Source organism: Sycon ciliatum, chromosome 6 (assembly GCF_964019385.1).
Source record: "Sycon ciliatum chromosome 6, ocSycCili1.1, whole genome shotgun sequence".
In the NCBI taxonomy this organism is placed as follows: Eukaryota; Metazoa; Porifera; class Calcarea; order Leucosolenida; family Sycettidae; genus Sycon; species Sycon ciliatum.
In genome coordinates this window covers 6087523-6109863 of record NC_088648.1, presented here as the reverse complement: position 1 = coordinate 6109863, position 22341 = coordinate 6087523, and the positions used below count along the sequence as shown (strand labels likewise).

The 22341-nt window shown below is 47.6% G+C and overlaps 1 protein-coding gene, 1 long non-coding RNA gene and 1 other non-coding gene across 3 annotated transcripts; 2 read left to right on the top strand and 1 right to left on the bottom strand.

The window, feature by feature from the left end:
- Positions 1-278: 278 nt before the first annotated feature.
- On the top strand, positions 279-11222 carry LOC135819241 (ubiquitin carboxyl-terminal hydrolase 3-like). Its single transcript, XM_065332411.1, has 14 exons — positions 279-703; positions 833-893; positions 979-1062; positions 1179-1259; positions 3203-3382; positions 3954-4064; positions 4447-4563; positions 5404-5548; positions 6104-6155; positions 8294-8377; positions 8880-9121; positions 9688-9743; positions 9875-9921; positions 10483-11222. The coding sequence occupies exons 1-14, from the start codon at positions 619-621 to the stop codon at positions 10653-10655; spliced, it is 1518 nt and encodes a 505-aa protein (XP_065188483.1). The 5' UTR covers positions 279-618; the 3' UTR covers positions 10656-11222.
- Positions 11223-13056: 1834 nt separating this feature from the next.
- LOC135818807 (uncharacterized) lies at positions 13057-22107 on the bottom strand. Its single transcript, XR_010553760.1, has 3 exons — positions 21802-22107; positions 17193-17357; positions 13057-14514 (listed from the first exon to the last, which is right to left on the bottom strand). It is a non-coding gene; the product is annotated as an uncharacterized LOC135818807 (long non-coding RNA).
- LOC135820366 (U2 spliceosomal RNA) lies at positions 21507-21697 on the top strand. The gene has a single exon (XR_010554094.1). It is a non-coding gene; the product is annotated as a U2 spliceosomal RNA (small nuclear RNA).
- Positions 22108-22341: the final 234 nt, after the last annotated feature.

The following is a 22341-nucleotide window of genomic DNA, read 5'->3' as shown; positions in this document are numbered from 1 at the left end:
ATGTACTGTAGTACAGTACTCGTACTGACTGTCTGGCTGTCCTTGTTCACGTGCATCTTCAGCATCATCAATTCATCACTCATCACTGTCATCAGTGACCTGGTGACTGTGTGCATGTGTGTTGTAGAGTCTACATGACTGTATTGTACAGCTCAGGCTGCATCATTCATATCAGTGCATTTTTTTGCTGGTCGAGTCCGTCATGCTTGTTGGTGACTGTACTCGTACCACTTTTTCCTTGCTGCATCCACGTCCACATCAACCAGTCAACTCGTCTTTCACACAAACTCACAGAACTGATCTACGTTCACGGATGTCGGCTCAGAGAACCAGACTCCCATACCACATCCAACAAACAGGCACAGACTGCGTGCAGCGTTCACCCTGGCCTGTTCACTGGCAGACCTCAGGCTCAAGCTCAGAGTCGATCTGCATAGCTCTCATCACTGGCAGTTCACTGGGCCTGCATGGCCTGGCCAGCAACGTTTCTTTGCAATTTTTGGCATTCGATAATTTTCTGCCAGCGAAGCAAAAGTAACATTGTTGTCTTGAGTGGTCATATTGCCCTTGTTCCTGTTGACGCTGAGTGTATCTGCGGATTGGAACGTCTTCTGTGGAATGGCGGAGTGTCCGCATTTGGAAGACTCTGTGCTCGTCGACGTGGCTAAACTCAAAGCCCATTCTGGAGCTCTATACTGCAACGGTACGGTTTTGCAGTAGAATTTCGCTGCTGTTTTTTACTGCCGAGCTGCTTGACAGGCTTCTAGTTCTAGCTGACCCAACTAGCTGATCCATCTCGCTTTGTCTTCTCTCTTTTTTGTCATCTATCCAGCCTGTCGTACCCACAAAAGCCCATGGCTCTGTCTCTCCTGCGGACTTGTCCACTGCGGAAGGTAAACCCCCTGTCGTGTTGTGCCGAAGGCAACGTTTGCATTTCCACGAAAGTGCACCTGTTTGATCTTGTATTTTGTTATTTAGGTATGTGAACGGCCATGCGAAAAGCCACCAGGAAGCCCAAACAAGCCACCGTGTCTGTATGGATTCTGGGCTCGTAGCTTTCTGGTAAGTGCAGATCGAAATGGACTATGTATCTGATGAGTGACCTCTGCTGGACAATACTGGACTTAGTTGATTGAGTGTTTTCTGGATCTTTATTGTTTTTGGTCGTTTGTGTGCAGCTATGAATGCGATGACAGCGTAATCAACGATACTCCTGACGGCCGCATTCAGGCCGTTCGCAACTTCATGCTGGAAAGAGAGTGAGTTCTGCTAGGCCTGTAACTCTTGTCGTGTAGTTCTGAGTTGTACGATAGGCTCTCGGATTCAGTGCGCGATGTGCTCAGCCTCGGAATTAGAACTACTTTACTGACCTGTCGTCTTGGATCTTGCAGACTTTCCATGCCATGCGGACCGCATTCGTTCGTGCTGTTCTTTCGTCCTTCTTGTTCAAAATGAGGAAAATAGGTTTTGCGCTGTGCATGTGGCACGATTCTTTTTTTTCGGCGTAAATAATGACGTCATCAAGAAGTGACAGACTGACAGGGTCCACAGAAGGAGTCGTCTCTGGCTAGTTTGCTTTTGATTGGTAGTTGTGAAGCCCTAATGCTCTGCCAGGATTTTCACTGGAGTGCTAGTTGTGGCAGTGTGCAATTATTTCAATGCAGCTGGGCCACGCGCCAAGTGTTAAAAGAGCCCTCTTGTGTTTTGCATTGCAACTCTGGGGTGGGTATGGTAGTGAGTGTGGCTGTGTGCCAGTGATCATTCTTGGAGGTTGCTGATCTCATACTCTACTAGTTCTAGCAGTACTAATATTATTATTATGTACTACCCTGTCCACCCTGGCATTGATGCCTGCATCAGTGCTTTGTCAACCATGTGACCATAGCATAGCCTAGGCATAGTGACCCGCTTATCGGCTGCCATACAACACGGTGTGATAGGTAGTATGGCATGGTGCCATGCATGGGCGTCTTATGCACTGCACTGCATGCAGCAGCTAGAGGCAGTGCCTGCATGCAGGCATTCACGCCCTTGCCTTGCAGGGCCAGCGCCGGCCAGTGATCAGGGCATAGATGATGACTCACACAAGGAACTGTGAGCTGTCATGTGCAGGCTGTGCATGTGTCCTAGGCCCATCACTAAACACTGTATCAATGCGGGGTTATAAAGCCATTGAGCAATCATTGGCTAGTGCTCAATGCAGCTACTACAGTGCCATAACTTGCATTGGATTTTAATACTGCAAATGTGCAGCCGATCCATGTAGGTCCCAGGTAGATTTTGAGCTTGAATCGGGGGTCCTGGGTGCAGTATGCTAAGGTGAAATACTAGGACTACAGTCCATTTCAAAACTATAGACGCGTACCTAGGCAAAAACCGTTATGCCAGCATCTATACCGCATAAAATCTGTGATCACTTTGTGCATAATTTTTTCCAAATTGGGCGTCTGTTATCCAATCGCTTAGAAGCTATATGAGAGTAATTGTGGAGCGGACCTGAGCAATATTCCGAAAACTATTCTCAAAAAGTTCCAGCCAAATTTGAAATATTTCAAAAACACTGCGCGTCTATAGTTTTCAAATGGACTGTAGATGCTCCTCTGACAAGATCTAATAGATGGAAGCAGCTGGCTGTCCAGAGATTGAGAGTAATCTTGATACTTACTACGGTGAAACCTGTGACTAACGACCACAACTTGGGGCCAGAGAAAGCGGTCTCTAGTGCCAGGTGGTCCTTAGTTAGAGGTTTGCAACGCACAATCGTATGTGAATGTGAGACCGTCCGTGCCTGGCGAAGTGGTCTTTAGTAACAGGCTGGTCGCTAGTCACAGTGGTCTTTAGTTACAGGTTTTACCAAGAGTAGATAAACAAGAGTGTGCAACTCGCGGATGGGTTGGCCCACAGCGGAATTTTTTGTTGACGTAATCTTTTCGACGACGCACGCACTGAGAGCCTTTTGGAGAGGTTTCCCTCGTGCACTTGGCCGGGCTTTACACTACAAGGTCGGTGCCCAGCACGTGCTCTCACACTGCTCTGCGCGGCAAAGTCCGCGTTTCTGAAAAAAGGTGACGTCAACAAAAAATTCCGCCGTGGGCGGGGGTATGTGCAGATTGTGCAGGAGAGATCCGGAGTTGCACACTCTTGTTTATCTACTCTTGATTTTACTGTATATTATTCTGCTGTTGTTTTCGGTGGTGTGCAGGCGTGCGCTGGACCCGTCAATGAGCGGCTTAGAACCGCCCAGCAAGTCCATGAAGACATCGACTGCAAGTGAGCACAACTCCAGTTCTTCGGCAGCAGCGGCAACACCGCTGCACAAACTGGCTGGTCTTCGCAACCTGGGCAACACCTGCTTCATGAACTCTGTTCTGCAGTCGCTAAGGTAGGCTGCGGCATTGCATCTACATGTACCACTCTACCTGGAGCAGAGATATAGAGACTGTGCGTGTGTGTGTGTGTGTGTGTGTGTGTGTGTGTGTGTAGGGGGTAGTGAAGTGGTTCTACGCCACCCCGTGGTCTGTGCATCCAGTGCTGTACACATTTTCAATATTGGCCAAATGTTCCTACAAGTTTTCTTTCCTCTTCGATGATTATTAACAAAGTAGTGGTCTGACTGCTTGTGAGGACCAACATTTTCACCGGTTATGAGAAGAGAGAAATCCCTTTTTTCCCTAGTCTTGAAGCAATATGCAATTCTGGACGGCAACATCTTTTGCAGATTTGCGTGCTGCTCTTTCGATGGGCTTATACATGCTAAATGGTATTTGTGCGTGCATGCATGCATTTATTCCTTCTGGGAAAGGACTGCACGGAACGAATAGTGAAATTTGTTTTGTTGTTTACAGTGTTCCTTTGAGTTATGTCTTGGTTCGAAATGGTGTGTTGGGATCGAATGACCTACATTGTGTGTGTGTGTGTGTGTGTGTGTGTGTGTGTGTGTGTGTTGGTAACAGTAACATCCAGGATTTCTGTTTCTACTTTCGTCGATTGCCGGCCATTGCACCACCGTGCAATGGCCGCCGCCCCAACCAGTACCATACGCGTCAAAGTAAACCGGAAGAAGTGTGAGTTTGAACTATGTGTGTGTGTGTGTCTATCTCTCTCTCTCGCTCTCTCTCTCTCTCTCTCTCTCTCTCTCTCTCTCTCTCTCTCTCTCTCTCTCTCTCTCTCTCTCTCTCTCTCTCTCTCTCTCTCTCTTGCTTTGTGTATGTTCTCCAGTTGTCCTGGATCTCTCCAACCTCTCTGTCTACCTGTCTCTAGGGTCATTGCTAATACTTGGTACTTTCTTCGATGATTATGCACAAAAGTAGTGGTCTGACTGCTAGTGAGGACCAAATTTTTCACCGGTTATGAGAAGAAAGGCCACTTTACTTGCCTTGTTTGCTGCGAGCTGGGTGTCAGTGTTCTTGCTTCTAAGACGGCTCTCTGTTCTTTGTTTGCCAACAGGTGTCTTGTTGAAGAATTCAGGAAGATCATCTCGGATCTGACGGAAGCAAAGAAGGCTACAGCAATATCGCCGGATGCCCTTTTCTCGGCGTTGTGGAAAGTTGCTCCCTCTTTCCGGTAAGCGATGGTCATTTTGGCACGTGCTCCTCTCTCCTAGTGTTTGCTGTGCACGTTTTTCCTTGCCCCATGGCATGTCATCTGCAAGGTCGTGCCAGAAAATTGCCACATACAGTAGGCATTGGTTATAGTGTGGGTGTTTGACAAACGACTTTCTATTCTTATTCCCGATATTTCTTACCCGTGCTTGCGTGTCTTCTCTTCGATGATTATTCACAAAGTAGTGGTCTGACTGTTAGTGAGGACCAACATTTTTCACCGGTTATGAGAAGAGAGACATGGCAGCACTGCGTGTACAGTTGTGCCCTGTGAAATCAGACCCAAAGTGAACACCAGTGCAGGACGCCCAGTCCTTTCTATGCTGGAAAGTGGGTATGGCTGCTACTCTGCGTACACGTGTGCAAACAGTGTGACGTATTGAGAAGGCCAGGGTCCGGTTGTTTTGCACTTTGGGCCGTGCTCCACCGGGTGCAATTGTAGTAGTAGTTCGATCTACTGTATTTGGTGCATGACAATTTGTCCGGTGCACCCCGGATTCCGCTTGGTACAGGGTCCGGCTAACGCATGTCTTACTGTAGTAGTGAAGGCTGTGTTACTGCAGCTTCCCCGTGAGGTGTGTGAGTGCAGATACGTGCAGCGTGTGGGCCGTGAACACAGGGGCGGCCGTTTGTGTATTCCACACGTTTGCTGCGTGACCGTGCACGCTTACTTGTCTGAATATGATTCTTATTGAATAAACGGAATAACTCAAAGGCGATGGTACCTAAATCAAGTGGTGGCTCCGGCCCAAACATATGAATGCATTGTGTACCGTTATGTTTCCTGTGCGTGTGCTGGCAGTGGGTATCAACAACAGGATGCGCACGAGTTCATGCGCTACCTTCTCGATCGGCTGCATTACGAACTAGTCACCCTCGTCGACCATAAAACCGGCGACTCGACGACCATCGTCAATCGCATGTTTGGTGGTGTGTTGCGGAACGAGGTGAGCTGCCCGGGTGTCCATTGGCATCATTGTGCTCAGTTGAACCCAACTGTTTGTATGTACTATTATGCTATGCGTGCCGGACGTGCAACACCCAATACCATTCCCCCCCCCCCCACACACACGATTTGGAGGTGCTTTTTAGCTGTCTTTTCGCGGTTCACACACATAACAGGTGATCACTAAACAGCATTGGGGAATCTCTTGTGCGGCGTGTCTATTACTCTGCACCCTGTTGCATTGAGCACTCTATTATTGTAATTATGATCTTCCTCAACAGCCCCTGATTGTGTGTCTATTGCATAACAGGTATGCCCGTTAGTACAGGTGTCCTTTCTTTTATGGACAGTTTTCAGCCCATCTTCCATAGATGGCGGTTATGATAATTATGTTGCCTGCTTGTAATCCTGTTGAACGTCTGAACCCATACTTATCTGATCGGGAGAGGGGACGTGATGATAGAATGGGCTTCACCGATACTGCCTATTGGCCAAGTACTTGCTGATATGGATGTGTGCTTTAAAGTTGATTGGCTTTTTGTTTTGGTTTTGCCAGGTTGATTGCTTGGAATGCCGGCAGAAGTCAATAAAACATGACCCATTTCTAGGTACGCACGTCTCTCTTTCTGTCTCTTTTCTGCCTGTCTCTGTCTGTCTATCTCTTGTTCACACACACACGCACACCAATCATCATGAGTGTACAACATGTTCTGTTTGGTTGGCTGCAACAAACTCTGCTTTTTGGTTTGTTGCTGGCCTTCTGAACTGTTGGTGTGTTGCACGCAGGGAGTCGTACTCAAACTAGGGAGGTGACACGGCACAGAAATCCGTGTCACAGGGGTTGACTCGCACCCGTGACCCCTCGTTGTTATTTTTGGAATAGTTCAGTCCAGTCCGGTCCGAAAGGTCATACTCGGATCGACTCGCCTTCTGTACTTCACCTCCAAGCGTGCAACGCAAGACCCACAAAGTATGATTTTTCTGTGGGGAACGATTTTGCCATTGATCAAGTTTTTATTGGAGTGCTCAGGCATACTACGATTGCTGAGACGTCCGGAGCACGCTTGTTCAGGTTCTCTATTTTTGACGAGCCGGTCCTACAGCCCCCTACATTGTATCTAGCGACATAGCTGACAATGTAAGAGGATTTCCCTGGAAATAATGATGATGGTGGTGTGACTGCTGCAGGAAAAATGCTGGCTGTTTATGACAGCATGACTAGATGTACAATGTAGCTCTCTTGTATGGTACTTAACCCCTGCTATAAATGTGTTATTTAGGAAGACTGGTGTATTGTGCAAGTCATAAAGAAGAAATGGGGCAGATACACGACTTACAATTTTCAAAAACCAGCTTCGTGTTATGTGTAATTTGTGTCAAAATTGTAGTATTTAGACATGACAATATCATTGGCTGTACTTCTCTAATATGGTACATAACCCCTGCTATAAATTAATGTGTTATTTAGGCAGACTGGACCATTGTGCAAGTCATAAAGAAGAAATGGGGCAGATACACGACTTACAATTTTCAAAACCTGGCTTCGTGTTATGTGTAATTTGTGTCAAAATTGTAGTATTTCAACATGACAATATCACTGGCTGTACTTCTCTTATATGGTACTTAACCCCTGCTATAAATGTGTTGTTTAGGAAGACCGGTGTATTGTGCAAGTCATAAAGAAGAAATGGGGCAGATACACGACTTACAATTTTCAAAAACCAGCTTCGTGTTATGTGCAATTTGGGTCAATATTTAGTATTCGGACTAAGGCCACCCTTTCTTTTTTCGTTGTTTAACGTCCGCGCCCGCGTACCTTTTTGCCTCCGACCGGAAAAAAAAACAAGAAAGTAGTAGTACCAATAATATGCGAAGTTGTAAATACATGATTGTGTAGTTCACAGTGTGCCGATCATGACCTTAAACTTATAATCTTGCCTCCCGGGCATGCCTTTGTCTTGTGTTCTTTTTCTTTTTTTTGTTGGCTTTTAAATATCGTACGGTGTGTGTCCTAGTAAAAATCCAGATGTAATGAATTCATGACATGCTAACTCCATGCTATGTACCTGTTTTGTTGGATTCATCAGGCATGTGCTCCAATGTACCATCAAAGAGTGTTGTTCTATGCCTGCAAGTGCCGTTAGACCCAGAAATATTGTATATATCACATGCTTTACTGGTCAAAATGTTTGATTGGGGTTTCCAGTTTTTGGAATGGGCTTTTGTTTTTTTTCCGCCCTCCCGCGTGCCTTTTCGCGAAAAAAAGGACGTTAAACAATGAATTAACAAAGGGTGGCCTAACCTAGGATACGACTCGGAACAGTTCTGAACAGTTACCGCAACACTACACGCCGTTTCATAACTGCTGCTGTTGCCATCACTGCTATCAAGTAGTTCGGTCATGGCAGGAGCTAAACAAATTGCTGGTAGTCTTTCAAAGAATACTGACGAGTGATGGGCTGTAAACGAAATGTGCTGCCTCAATAATTTCAAAAAATAGACACCCATGCGGCACGCTTGGAGGTGAAGTACAGAAGGCGAGTCGATCCGAGTATGACCTTTCGGACTGGACTGAACTATTCCAAAAATAACAACGAGGGGTCACGGGTGCGAGTCAACCCCTGTGACACGGATTTCTGTGACGTGTCACCTCCCTAGTTTGAGTACGACTCCCTGGTTGCACGGAAGGATTCTTTCTTACCTAATGTTAATTAAAGATTTTTTGTTGTACCTGTATTTTCCTTAGATCTATCGCTGGGTATTCCAGAACGCTTTGCTCAACGGAAAGGAAGGGGGAAAGAAAAGGAGCTCGGAGTCTGCCATCTGAAAGGTGAGGCTGGCGCCTGCTGTTGTGTTACCACGCCATGGATTTATGGGTGTCCTTGTGGCCCGGGTACTGATCCCGTATAGGAGAGTTGAGTGTGGTAGCGAGTGTGTGTGCAGGCTGCCTTTCAAACTGTTGATTTGAGTAGCGAGTGTGCAGGAGTTGCTGTGCGGGGTAGCTCTCAAAGCATGGAGGTGTTCTCTAGTAGTAGTGGTCTTCTCTTCGATGATTATTCACAAAAGTAGTGGTCTGACTGGTAGTGAGGACCAAATTTTTCACCGGTTATGAGAAGAAAGACCATCATATTACATACCGGTATCTCTATTTGATCACAACGAACTTGCATCACTTTCTCACAGGCAGCAAACTCGTAACCCTCGTTCTTCATTGTTACATTTGCACAAAAGCTGCTGCTGTTGTTGTTGTTGTTGTTGTGGTTTGCATTGCTTGACCGCTGTGTGTGTGTGCATGTGTTTGCGTTATGATTGTTGCTGGCGATACCACGCAGACTGCATATCTCACTTCTGTGACATGGAGGAGCTCTCTGACACTGAACAGTACCTCTGCGAGAAGTGTCGTCAGCGGCAGCGCAGTACTAAAAAGTTTTATCTACGAGACCTGCCACCCGTTCTCTGCTTGCACCTGAAGCGCTTTCGCTACGCGCTGTCCGCGCGCTCCAAGCTAGATCTGTTCGTTGAGTTCCCGCTAGAAGGACTCGACCTCAAGGATTTCATGTCTCCCAATGCGGAAGTAAGTTCGACATTCCGTGCATATTGGTTTGGGACATGCGCATGTGCCCGTGAAACGCAGAGAAATAGGGGGGGGGGGGGGGGGGGGAGGAGGAGGTAAGTTGTTTTGCACCTCCTGCGGTCTGTGGATCCAGTACCGTACACATGTATATGTTGGCCAAATGTTCCTACAAGTTTTCTTTCCTCTTCGATGATTATCCACAAAAGTAGTGGTCTGACTGCTTGTGAGGACCAAATTTTTCACCGGTTATGAGAAGAGAGGAATCCTATTTGTCCCCTAGTCTTGAAGCAATGTGCAATTCTGGACAGGGAAATCCAGCCTCCTGACACTTCTTCCTGAGGTCAAACTTGACGGTCACTGCTCTATCTCTGTATTTGTTTCCACCATCGTGTGACTTGCCTGGCCGTGCGGAGAGTCTTGTTTCGGCTGATTGGACTATGTACTTCTGGGTGTGGATATGTGTACTGGTGTGTGTGTGTGTGTGTGTGTGTGTGTGTGTGTGTGTGTGTGTGTGTGTGTGTGTGTGTATGTTGGCGTGGCTGTGGATTGTTGGTGTCTTGTGGCAGATGTCAAAGTCGACACTTTACGACCTTTCAGCAGTCGTCGTCCACCATGGCTCTGGGTGAGTGGTGTTCATGGCACACTCCTGTCCGTTTATTTCCTCGTTTTGTATGGAATCATTTTTCTCTTTTTTTGTTACTGCTCTGACCTGCTCTCTGTTGTGTATGCATGTGTGTGTACTTGTTGCTGCAGTGTTGGATCAGGCCATTACACAGCATATGGGCACAGTGCTAAAGCAGGTAAGATGCCACGGTCGTCGTGTCTTCTTGAATAGACCTCCCCTTCAAACGGTGCTCTTCTTCGTGCTGTGCATGTGTGTCTGTGTGTGAGCGTGCACGTGTGTGTGTGTATATGTGTGCCTGCCTTGGCAACAGCAGTACAATAGTGATTGTGTTCTTCGATGATTATCCACAAAAGTAGTGGTCTGACTGCTAGTGAGGACCAACATTTTCACCGGTTATGAGAAGACACAGTTCTGTGTCTCTCTCTCTCTCTCTCTCTCTCTCTCTCTCTCTCTCTCTCTCTCTCTCTCTCTCTCTCTCTCTCTCTCTCTCTCTCTCTCTCTCTCTCTCTCTCTCCTCTCTCTCTCTCTCTCTCTCCCTCTCCCTCTCTCACACACTCTTACTCTTACTCTCTCTCACACTCTCTCCACTTTTATCAAGCATCCTATGCTGTCTGGTGCGGAATCCGTTGCCTGGCGCGACGTTCTAACCCTTTATTACATGTGTGTGTTTGTGTGTGGGTATGTGTGCCTGTGGGTGTTGTGGTGTTGGCCATGCTACATGACTGTACATGTACAGGTGGCTGGTTCCACTTTAACGACAGCACGGTGACATGCAGCACAGCAGATGCCGTGTCCAACTGCAAGGCATACCTTCTTTTCTACTTGCAACGTCCACTAGGCAGCTGTTCGACTGGTGTCAGCCGCAGCAGCAGCAATAGCACCAGTCGCAGTGCCACTGTCAAGAGCTGATGCTGTGTTGTCATTGTAGGTTTTTTTGCCATGTCCTGACGAAATACTGTTTTATTTCAGTTGATCACTTGCTAGGAAATAGTGTCCATACTCTACGTTCTCTATCGACCTCTCTTTGCACACACATACACACGCACGCACACCCTGTTTTTTGTTTTATCAATGGGCTGTGCCCATTTGCCACTTAGGTATGGTTGATGCTGGATTCATTTAGGACTTAATCCGTAGGTAGTTGTCACTTTCTCTCCGCCGGTCTTTCCTCTGTATACTTAGCTCGGTCGCATATAGGCCAGTTTCTCTCTCTCTCTCTCTCTCTCTCTCTCTCTCTCTCTCTCTCTCTCTCTCTCTCTCTCCTCCCTTCATTGCTGGCACTGCCGTTGTCAATCCGTTCTCATGATGGCCGCTGATGCTCTCTCTCTCCCGTTTTCTTTGTTTGGGTGTTTTATCGTGAACATCTCTTTCGTTTGCATTGTAACTTATTTTCTAGCCCAGTGCTATGCTGACCAAGTGTGTCTATCAACTATGACGTCAAACGTCCTGACAACTGCTTCTTTAATAGTGTTCGAAGTCTCCCTCGTTTTACCGTACGAGTCTACAATATAGGCCCTAAGGGGAACGTTTGATTGGTCGGATCCGGAACAGGATTGTTTAGATCAGGCGTTTGATTTACCTACACTGGCCTCCACTGATTTTGGAGTGTTCGGAATATGTTCTGTGCGGAACCCCTGGATCCGCCCCTATAATACTTTCAAAAGTGCTAAATACGGAATACAGTACCGCGAGGGCAGAGCCGAATGACCCGACCCGGTCAGCAATGGAACAAAGCCAACCTTACATGTTACTCCGCGTTTTATGGTTATGTTGCCAATGTTTGCTGTTCTGCATGTATAACTTTAATCGGGGCTGTCCGGGGCCGGGCATTGCCCGTAACTTTGAGATGTTCGTAACTCCGGGGCACATACATGTCATTACTACAGGCGATACACTTTGTACTAATCTGGCATGTTTCGCTACACAAAGTCCATTCTTAGGACCGACATATTCTACTATGGGATAAAATTGCTTGTAAGAATAAATGTGCACTTGAAATCCAAGTTATGATTATGAAAACATGAGGGTTCATTCTTGTAGGCAGTATTATTCTTTTACACGACCACGCTATAACCGATACGCACTGTATATCCATGTACTGAAACTCACCCGAAGGCTGTAGAGTGTAGACCGAAGCACCCTTGACTTCGGGGTCCGCATAATTGAGGTATGCTGAGTATATAGCATGATAGGGCCTAGGGCTAAGGCCTCGGAGTAACAGCAAAAAAAGAAAGCTTTGTTTCATTGCTGACTATTTTCACAGTAAAGATACTCTCTGTGAATACTTCCTGGTGCATGCAAGCACTGCACACACAATACCTTCCCTGTGCATACATGCAGTGCGCATGCATGTCAACAATACACATGCCCAGATCTCCCCCCCCCCCCTTTTATCAGTACTGCACTGCCAGGCGCAACGCAGCACACACATCATGGCATGGCACAACGTTACGTTACCGGTCAAGCACATTGCACATGCTATACAGTTGCTCTACTCTCAAATACAGTCGAACCTTGCTTTAAAAGTTAATTTACCGCACATATCCGTTTAGGCGAGGGAACCGGATAATCCGACACACACATACTGCATGTATGCATGACATACGCTGTAAATCGGTAACCAACGATTATCTTCCGGATGGCATGGGATCCGGATAAAAGAGGACTGGCTGAGGTCTGGCTGTATTTCATTCCCATGTTTTGGGAGCTGCATCTGCGCCTTGATCTTTGAGGGTGGTGGCGTTCTTACGGATGCGAAAAACTTGGCCTCTAGCTGAGTCTCACGCATAAATCGCCGCTCGCCACACGCGTTTATTCATTGGTTTGAGGGAAAGATGCAAACACGAGTTTCTACTCGTACATCTCGAGATGTGACACGCTAGTACAGTGAGGGTCACAAGGCGCAAGGCACAGCTGACATTACTGATTTCTCTCTTCCAGTGTATTGTTATTACAGTCAGACCTCGCTTATCCCGTCCTCTTTTATCCGGTCCTCTTTTATCCGGTCCTCTTTTATCCGGTCCTCTTTTATCCCGTCCTCTTTTATCCGGTCCTCTTTTATCCGGTCCTCTTTTATCCGGTCCTCTTTTATCCGGATCCCTCGCCATCCGGAAGAAAAAAGCTGGTTAAAGATGTACAGCATACGTGATGCATCTAACATAACCGGTGTTCGGTTATCCGGTTCCCTCGCCTATCCGGATATTTTTTGGTGGAAAACGGATGTGTGCGGATAAGCGAGGTCTGACTGTATTACAAATAACGCAGAGTAATTACACGATGTATATTAAAAAGCAGCATTTGCTTCCGGGAAGGCCTGATTCACAAAAACAAACAAACGCCATGGCTCAATGTAATTGCACATATGGAAAGCTGCTTCTATTGTCAAGTGCGAGTGGCAATGTCAGAAAGACTCCAGTGTATGTCTGATATAATATCAATTATCAGGATTGGTCATCACTAAAGTTGTGAACGGCACCATTCGGCTGTTCAATACTGCAACAATCTCTCTTTCTCTCTTGAAGTATCTGCAACCCCTTCGTTGAATTATTGCCGGGTGTGTGTGTGTGTGTGTGTGTGTGTGTGTGTGTGTGTGCGTGCATGCGTGTGTGGTGTGGTGTGTGTGTATGTGTGTGTGGTGTGTGTGTGTGTGCGTGTGTGTGTGTGCGCGCACGCATGTGTGTGTGTGTGTGTATGTGTGTTAAGGGTGAAACGGTTTGGGTAAGGAACCGGTTTTGGAACCGCCAGCTGAAAAGAATCGGGTACCCGTTCTGTGAAATTTCGGACCGAACCTCGAAAAATCTCGTGCTCTTCTTCCCACATGGACTCTCCAATGTCTCATTCTTACTTGTAAACATGTTTTCTAAAAAATAATTGTCACAAACACATTTTGCCGGTGTGGAGAAGAGAGTGCATGGAACCGATACCCGAGCCGTGGGAAACTATGCTGGCATTAGGGTACCCGAATATGAAAAAACATGGAACCGTTTCACCCCTAGTGTGTGTGTGCGTGCGTGTGTGCATGCGTGTGTGTGTGTGTGTGTTTGTAAAATGGTTACTAAGGGTAGTCGGGTGAGAGTGCATGGAGGAGAAGTGGAGGAGAGATTGCTGCAGGATTGGTCATGCATTCACAAATAAGACAGTATCACTCTTGCTGCTCTAGATGAATGTTCAACAGCAGCAGAGCTGCCCCTGTACGAGTACATGCGTGGAGCCTAAAAGCTCATCCAGCTGATCAACTCCAATCTCATGCAGACGTGTTTTCCGTATGGCCAGTACATGACCAGCTCAGACCATACGAGTGTACACATACAAGGCAGTAAGGAAAGTCAGAATAAATGATTGTGTCCGTTCCGGAAGGGAACTCACGATGGCCGCTAACACCCGTTAACCCCTAGGCCCTAGGCCCTGGCGGCATGCCGGCAAGGCAGTAGAATGCAGAAAGTGCCAGAAACACATACAGTCATGTATGACACTTGCTTAGCCACTACAGCAGGTACACGTTGAGATGCCACGGATAGCTGGAACACGTGACAAACCGAGACGACTCCAAATGCCGCCTTTCGTACTGGTACATCACCATTGCTGCATCTGGTAGCTATGACCGGTGCCATGGGAAACATCAGCAGTCTCTACATCATGTAGCAGAATGGGCGGTGTTAGCTTGTCCACTTTCCGGCAAGCAACTGCAGCCACTGTGCTTCACTTCATAATACGCCAAATAGTGGACAGGTGCATACCTGAAGAGTAGCCGTCACATTGCCTCCAACTTCTAGCAACATGCAGCAAGATAGCACACGGAGAGAGGGGGGGGGGGGGGGGGGGGGGGAGAGAGAGAGAGAGAGAGAGAGAGAGAGAGAGAGGGAGGGAGAGAGAGAGAGAGAGAGAGAGACAGAGAGAGTTAGCAGCCAGCCGTGGCCGACAATATCTTTGGTAAGTGATCCAGCCGTGCCCACGCACATACCTGCACCCCCCCCCCCCACCCACACACACACGCACATCTATCGCTAAAGTGCACTGGCTAAATTCAATAGATTGGAAAGCATTGCAATGGAAAGGCTACGTAGCACGCAAGCACACACACAAGCGACTGTACTGAGTTTCGTCCAGTGCTGGGCCTGGAATCGTTCTGCGCCGTGTTCCCGGTGAGAATTCAGGCTTCGTACCGTATTCACGCGCATAAAGGGGCACGCACTTATCATCGGATACAGGGCACCTCCGCATATAAAAAAGGTACGACAAAACACAAGACCCAAGAGTGTATTTTGAAGACTTGAATACTCGTATTGAAAGACATGCCCTTGTATCCGGAACATTTGTTTCCTGGCGAGATGAAAAAAACCCGCATTTTTCACATATATAAGGGCATGATGCACTTGTATGTGGGTGAATAGCACAAGTGGGATGACATAACAATAAGCCCATTGCGCAATGACGTAATTTGTACCATAAACACCCCACACAGCCACCTGGGTATGGTCTTCTGGGGTGTTGAACAGTGCATTGCTGATCCCAGTGTACTCACATAACACCCCACACAGCCACCTGGGTATGGTCTTCTGGGGTGTTGAACAGTGCATTGCTGATCCCAGTGTACTCACATAACACCCCACACAGCCACCTGGGCATGGTCGTCTGGGGTGTTGAACAGTGCATTGCTGATCCCAGTGTACTCACATAACACCCCACACAGCCACCTGGGTATGGTCCTCTGGGGTGTTGAACAGTGCATTGCTGATCCCAGTGTACTCACATAACACCCCACACAGCCACCTGGGCATGGTCGTCTGGGGTGTTGAACAGTGCATTGCTGATCCCAGTGTACTCACATAACACCCCACACAGCCACCTGGGTATGGTCGTCTGGGGTGTTGAACAGTGCATTGCTGATCCCAGTGTACTCACATAACACCCCACACAGCCACCTGGGTATGGTCCTCTGGGGTGTTGAACAGTGCATTGCTGATCCCAGTGTACTCACATAACACCCCACACAGCCACCTGGGTATGGTCGTCTGGGGTGTTGAACAGTGCATTGCTGATCCCAGTGTACTCACATAACACCCCACACAGCCACCTGGGCATGGTCGTCTGGGGTGTTGAACAGTGCATTGCTGATCCCAGTGTACTCACATGCATTACTCATACCTTCCATATTGGCAATGCGCAATGGGCTTCTAACAAGACCAAAACAGTTCCAGGCTGGCCTACAGCATGTTGAGTGGGATTCTGTAGAATTTCGCTGACGTTGGGACACACCCCAACCCGACAGCAGAGTCCAGCAAGCATTTCGTACAGGAAATGATCCCAACAATACAAGTGTGCGCACATACATGCACACACACACACACACACACACACACACGCACACACACACACATACGCATGCACACACACACACACACACACGCACACACACACACACCTTTGACCTTTGACGCCCATCGCCGGAGGCGATGATAGCAATGCTACGGCAGAAGCCATAGCAACTTGTGCTGGGATTACACCATTCAACAGCTTGCAAGGCTGAAGAATTGACCGTCACTATTCAGCCTGGTCTACACCATACAGCTATTTGGAGTGACATTTTCTGGCCAGTGAATCCCTATTTTTGGTCTTTTTAATTTTTTTTCCCGCACACACATCACACCACATACTCCGGCATGCACTGGCTGTTGGTAACCACCCAAGAGAATGAAAGATAAGTCAGGAAGAGTCTGAGAAAGAGAAGAAAGACGCGTGTGACCATAATCGTCGGGAATCGAACCCGCAATCTATCGATTGGAAATCGCTGCACATACCACTGCACCATATGGGACACACACACACACACACACACACACACCGCACACACACACCGCATACCGCAGACCTGCCCATCGCGGAAGCGATGATAGCGAACAGCTATGTTAGACATAGCAACTTGTGCTGGGATTACACCATTCAACAGCTTGCAAGGCTGATGAATTGACCGCCACTATTTTTAGCCTGGTATCCACCACACAGCTGTTTGAAGTGACTTTTTCTGGCCAGTGAATCCCTATTTTTCATTTTTCCATTTTTTCTTTTTCTTTTTTTTCTACACACACACACACCACACCACATACTCCGGCATACACTGGCTGTTGGTAACCACCCAGGAGAATGAAAGAAAAGTCAGGAAGAGACCGAGAAAGAGAAGAAAGACGTGTGCGACCATAATCGTCGGGAATTGAACCCGCAACCTCTCGATTGGAAATCGACTGCACATACCACTGCACCATATGGGACACACATACACATGTACACGCACGCACGCACCCAAACACACACACAAACACACACACACACACACACACACACACACACACACATACATACGCACGCATGCACGCATGCATACATGCACACATGACACATGTGCCATGTGGTCCTATGCTTGGAACATTGGCGCATCGAACGATCTCTTACGCATGTGACGCTGGTACTGCATTGTGAAAGTCTTCTTCTTGAGACGCAAGGCGGCTGACACAGACGGTGGCATGGTGCTGTTGTGAAACACGTTCAACCATCGGGTAATTACATGCCTCTTTCTCTGTCTCTCTCTCCTTCTTTCTCTCCTTTTTCTATCGCTTGCTGAAGTCAGCAGTGAAGGGTACAAGAAGAAGACACGACCACAGAACAAAAAAAATTGACATTCTTATTCTATTGCAGAGCAAACAGCAGGGAACGCACTGTGAAATCTAGTAGGGTGTTATGTGTCGGCAGATGGAGGGGGTTGTGGTGTGGACATAAGGCTTGGGGTGTGAAGATGGGGAATGGGGTGTGGAGATGCAGTGTGGATCAGGGCAGGGGTCCAGGTTTGAACTGCGGGCACGTTGCAGGTACGGCTGAAACAATTATACCGATAACTCGCATATCGATCGTTAAGAGTGCAATCGATAATTGTTAGCGTTCAAAACGAGTGCTAACGATTTATTATGCATGCATATCAGTGACAGTATTCTATCCCTTTCACTCCATCCGATAGTGAATAAGAGTACAATCATGTACTTTCAAGCGCGGTAAAATTGATTTTGTGGCTTTGAAAGAGATCAGGAGAGAAGACTTTTGTCTGCTTGGTTCATTTGTGTGAGAGGCCGGAGATAGGAGCAGTTGCCAGAGGGTGATGACAAGATTCTTTGCTCTAGAAACAACATGAAATTCTCTAGTTCATGTTGATAAAACCAGCCAGATTTCCACAGATGTCAACAGTGCAGTGCCACAAATTTCTAATGTAGCAAAGGTATCATGGAATTTCTTCATGAACTGGTGTACGAGGTACACGAGTAGAGCCGACAAGAATCGATAAAACCAATATATCGATCGTTAAAATGATATTGGTTGATCGTTAGGAGTTATTGAATGATCTTTTCAGCCCTAGACTGCAACGTACTACTCCGACACTGTGGACACGTGGGGGTGGGGATTACTCCCCCCCCCCCCCCCCCCCTGTGGGCATGGGATGGGGGGTGGGGGTGGGGGTGGGGATTACTCCCTGTGGGCATGGGATGGGATTACTCCCTTTGATCCAACCGACAACAAGCTCACACAACTCAGTTTGGGATATTTACAGGATACAGGAACAATATGATACAGGTGAAACAAGAGAGAAAGAAAGCTATCCGTCCATCACGGAAGGAACAACAACTAACTAGAAAAGGAAAATATCGAAGAAACAAGTAGCGCAAGCGAAAGCCAAAACGCTCTCCTCAGCAGAACGTGCACATACACGTGCGCCTACAAAGCACCCACAGCAGCGCAAACGACGCCAACGTACTACACTAATCTACACTAATTTACATGCATCAAATAAGGATTCCAAAAGCAACCGAAAAAGTAGCCAGCTCTGCAGAAGGATCCGCGACTGGAGTACAGTCCGCGTAGCCATGGGACCTCATGACGTCAACCAAACAAAAGACACAGAAAAGACGTGTCAAATAAACAATTAATAAACCAAACGCAGATTCAAACAGCAAACTAGTAAGCTAACGATAAACTAGTAACACTGAGACAATTCGACTGTCACAAACTGTACAACAAATCACATGCAAGAAGTCCTTTCACTTTGTCCACCGCTCGTTGCGTGACATCACTCCCCACCAAAGGACTTCCTGGGGATCACAATCCTAAACAAACGAATGCACGAACACCACAATCGACTCTGGTATTCCGGACGCCACGATCAATACGACTGCGTGCAAGACACCGCTGATCATCGTCGCTGTACTCTTCCCTGAGCACGTTACCCAGGCACTGCATCCTGCGACTGACATTCCATCTTTTCATCAACTTGATGGCTTCCGGCACATCACTTTCTGGCGGTTGTTGGTTAGCCTTCCTCCGTGAAACAACTGGGCACTGCGTTTCAAACCGCTTCGCTGGGTTCTCACGCGTATTGTTCGCTACACGTGGTGGCTCCTCCATCTGCCACCGCCGTTCCATTTTCGCCTCGATACAGGCCACCGACACAGTGCATCCGGCTTTTGTGTCCACTGCGCTGTTACCATTGACGACCTTCATTTCCGTCTCCACCTCAGCCGTATCCATGGCTGACACTCCAAAGCACTGTCCACTGTGCTGGGTTGTTGGAGCGACCGACTGATTCTCCACTGACGCTCGTCGTCCACGCGCCTCTTGGTCAAACACAACCGTTGTTTCCTTGTACATTGGAAACGTAATCGTGGTACATGTACTTGGGACTGTCATTACCCCCACAGCACTGCTGTCCACTAGTCCACAAGTAGACGCAGCCTCCGCCGCAGAGCGCTCCCCTCGCAACTCCGCTTCGGCCGCTCGGAACGCATGCTCCCGTTGAGCACGCGTCTCCTCCCATTGGATAGCCTGCTCCCTTCGAGCGTTGACCTCCTTCACCTTTTTCTCCACGTACTGCGCGAGTCGGCTCCCCTCGAAACCCAGGGCCTTACCAACTCGCAGCAACCGCTCCTCCAACAGCAGTCCCCCCGCGGACTCTGCCGAGTATCCTGCGCCCTCACTGGTTCTCTCCTCGAGCATCGTGGCCACTTCCTGTCAGCGCCACTGGATCCAAACAGCGTATCTATCCTGGCGTGGTCGCCATAATTTGATCCAACCGACAACAAGCTCACACAACTCAGTTTGGGATATTTACAGGATACAGGAACAATATGATACAGGTGAAACAAGAGAGAAAGAAAGCTATCCGTCCATCACGGAAGGAACAACAACTAACTAGAAAAGGAAAATATCGAAGAAACAAGTAGCGCAAGCGAAAGCCAAAACGCTCTCCTCAGCAGAACGTGCACATACACGTGCGCCTACAAAGCACCCACAGCAGCGCAAACGACGCCAACGTACTACACTAATCTACACTAATTTACATGCATCAAATAAGGATTCCAAAAGCAACCGAAAAAGTAGCCAGCTCTGCAGAAGGATCCGCGACTGGAGTACAGTCCGCGTAGCCATGGGACCTCATGACGTCAACCAAACAAAAGACACAGAAAAGACGTGTCAAATAAACAATTAATAAACCAAACGCAGATTCAAACAGCAAACTAGTAAGCTAACGATAAACTAGTAACACTGAGACAATTCGACTGTCACAAACTGTACAACAAATCACATGCAAGAAGTCCTTTCACTTTGTCCACCGCTCGTTGCGTGACACTCCCTGTGGGCATGGGATGGGGGGGGGGGGGGGATTACTCCCTGTGGGCATGGGAGGGGGGGGGGGGATTATTACTCCCCCCCCCCCCCCCCCCTGTGGGCATGGGATGGGGGGGGGGGGGGGGCATTACTCACATGCTCGCGTGGTATCTTATCATGTGGAAAGCAGTATTCATGTTTACATTGTCCCCTGAGCTTTGCGCATAAAAGATTACTGATGTTGTAATAGGGCTTGAAAGTGCTACGTCACAGCATAGCAACAATTTCAAAAATTCAAAAACTGGATCCACTTGGATCCAGTTTTTGTATGGATCCAAGCACATTTCAAGTGGTCTTACTCACAGGCTTCACAGCATGGTGATGTAGCCAGTGAAACTGACTGATTTGGCTACTGGGGGTGGGGTTACAACTGGTGGCGAAATAAAAGTCACACCTGCATGCGACATGAGTGGGTTGCTATGCACCCACATACGTAGGCAATAGCAAAGTCACACCTTAGTGGATCCAAAAATAGAAATCTGATGTCAACTTACTACTCCATGGCCGTTTTGACGTCATCACTTTCAAGCCCTATTGCAGCTGTTTGGTGATAGTCGCCATGAGTGTGTGAAAAACACCACAGGCCTATCATTTAGTGTGTTCTACCAAAACTTCTGCTCTGAGTATACATATACAGAGTCCTGATTTCACTTGAACCCCTAATACTAATACTAATAGGCACAGTTGGCTCACTGAAGGACAGCTGCAATACAATTGCACGGGTTCCCATAGCAACATGAAGGCAGCACGCCTTCTCGCCAATACCGTTCGTTTTCAGGAATCTTTGCAGCAGCCATGGGTTCTTTTGGTCATAAGGATACACCAAATAAAGAAATTATTGACATTGGATGAAGTGTGTATCGCCATAGCAACCCTCATGGCAACGAACTCCGAGACGAAACGATAATCGGATTTGCGACAGCCTACAACACATTTTAGCTGTTTCTGATCAGTTTTAGTGGTTTTCGGGATCTCTGAGGCTGTTTGCTCCATTTTTAAGTACCAGAAGCACTGAAGAAAGAAAAAGTTGAAAGCAAAACACCCTGGAAGGTAAAGGTTATCGCTTCTCGGCCTTTTGGCTAAGATCAAGTGTAGTATCTGTTCTTATCAGTTTGATCGCTGATATGTTGACTATATGTCAACATTCGATCAAATGTATTTTTGCGCCTTGGAGAGCGGCTCGAAGCTTGCTTCACCCTCTCCACGGATCACCCTGGTATCGCAGTTCTTCCAGGTGTGGTCCACATCCCTTACGGGGATCATCATAAAAATGAAGAAATAAATGGATTGAAGCAGGTGTCTACACTGCACGCATGCGAGTTGTGTAGCGGTACACCTGGTATACATCACTCACCTTTTCATTGCATCCTTCCGGCCACACCAGTGGCAGTAGTCCTGTGGAGTTCCTGCTGCTCATGATACCGGCATGTGGTCTACGGCCACGTCCACACAGAATTCTACATTTTGTAGTATAACAACCACGCCATTACATCTTTAGTGGCAAAGAGTTGATAGGACAGGATGTAGGAGGATCGAATGAAGTATCAATGCACAGCGCAGAGACATTTCAAACAAGAATTATTTTGCAGAGAGAAGCTGCCCTTGTCTTCTCGTTTTGGTTCTTGGCACTCTTTCAAAGTACGACTCCTACTACGAGTAGATTTCTACCTCGTAGAATCTACGGCTCGTACTGAGTCGTACTCGTAGATCTACACTACAGACGTCGCGACGACTCGCAACGCCGACGATCGATCATCGATTTGTGCATCGCGATCCATCGACCGAGTTCATGATAACACACACACACACGGGCAACGCGTGGCCCGAGATACTCGTCATCCTCAGGGAGTCGTAAAATACTGGTATTTTTACGACTCCCTGGTCATCCTTGCCC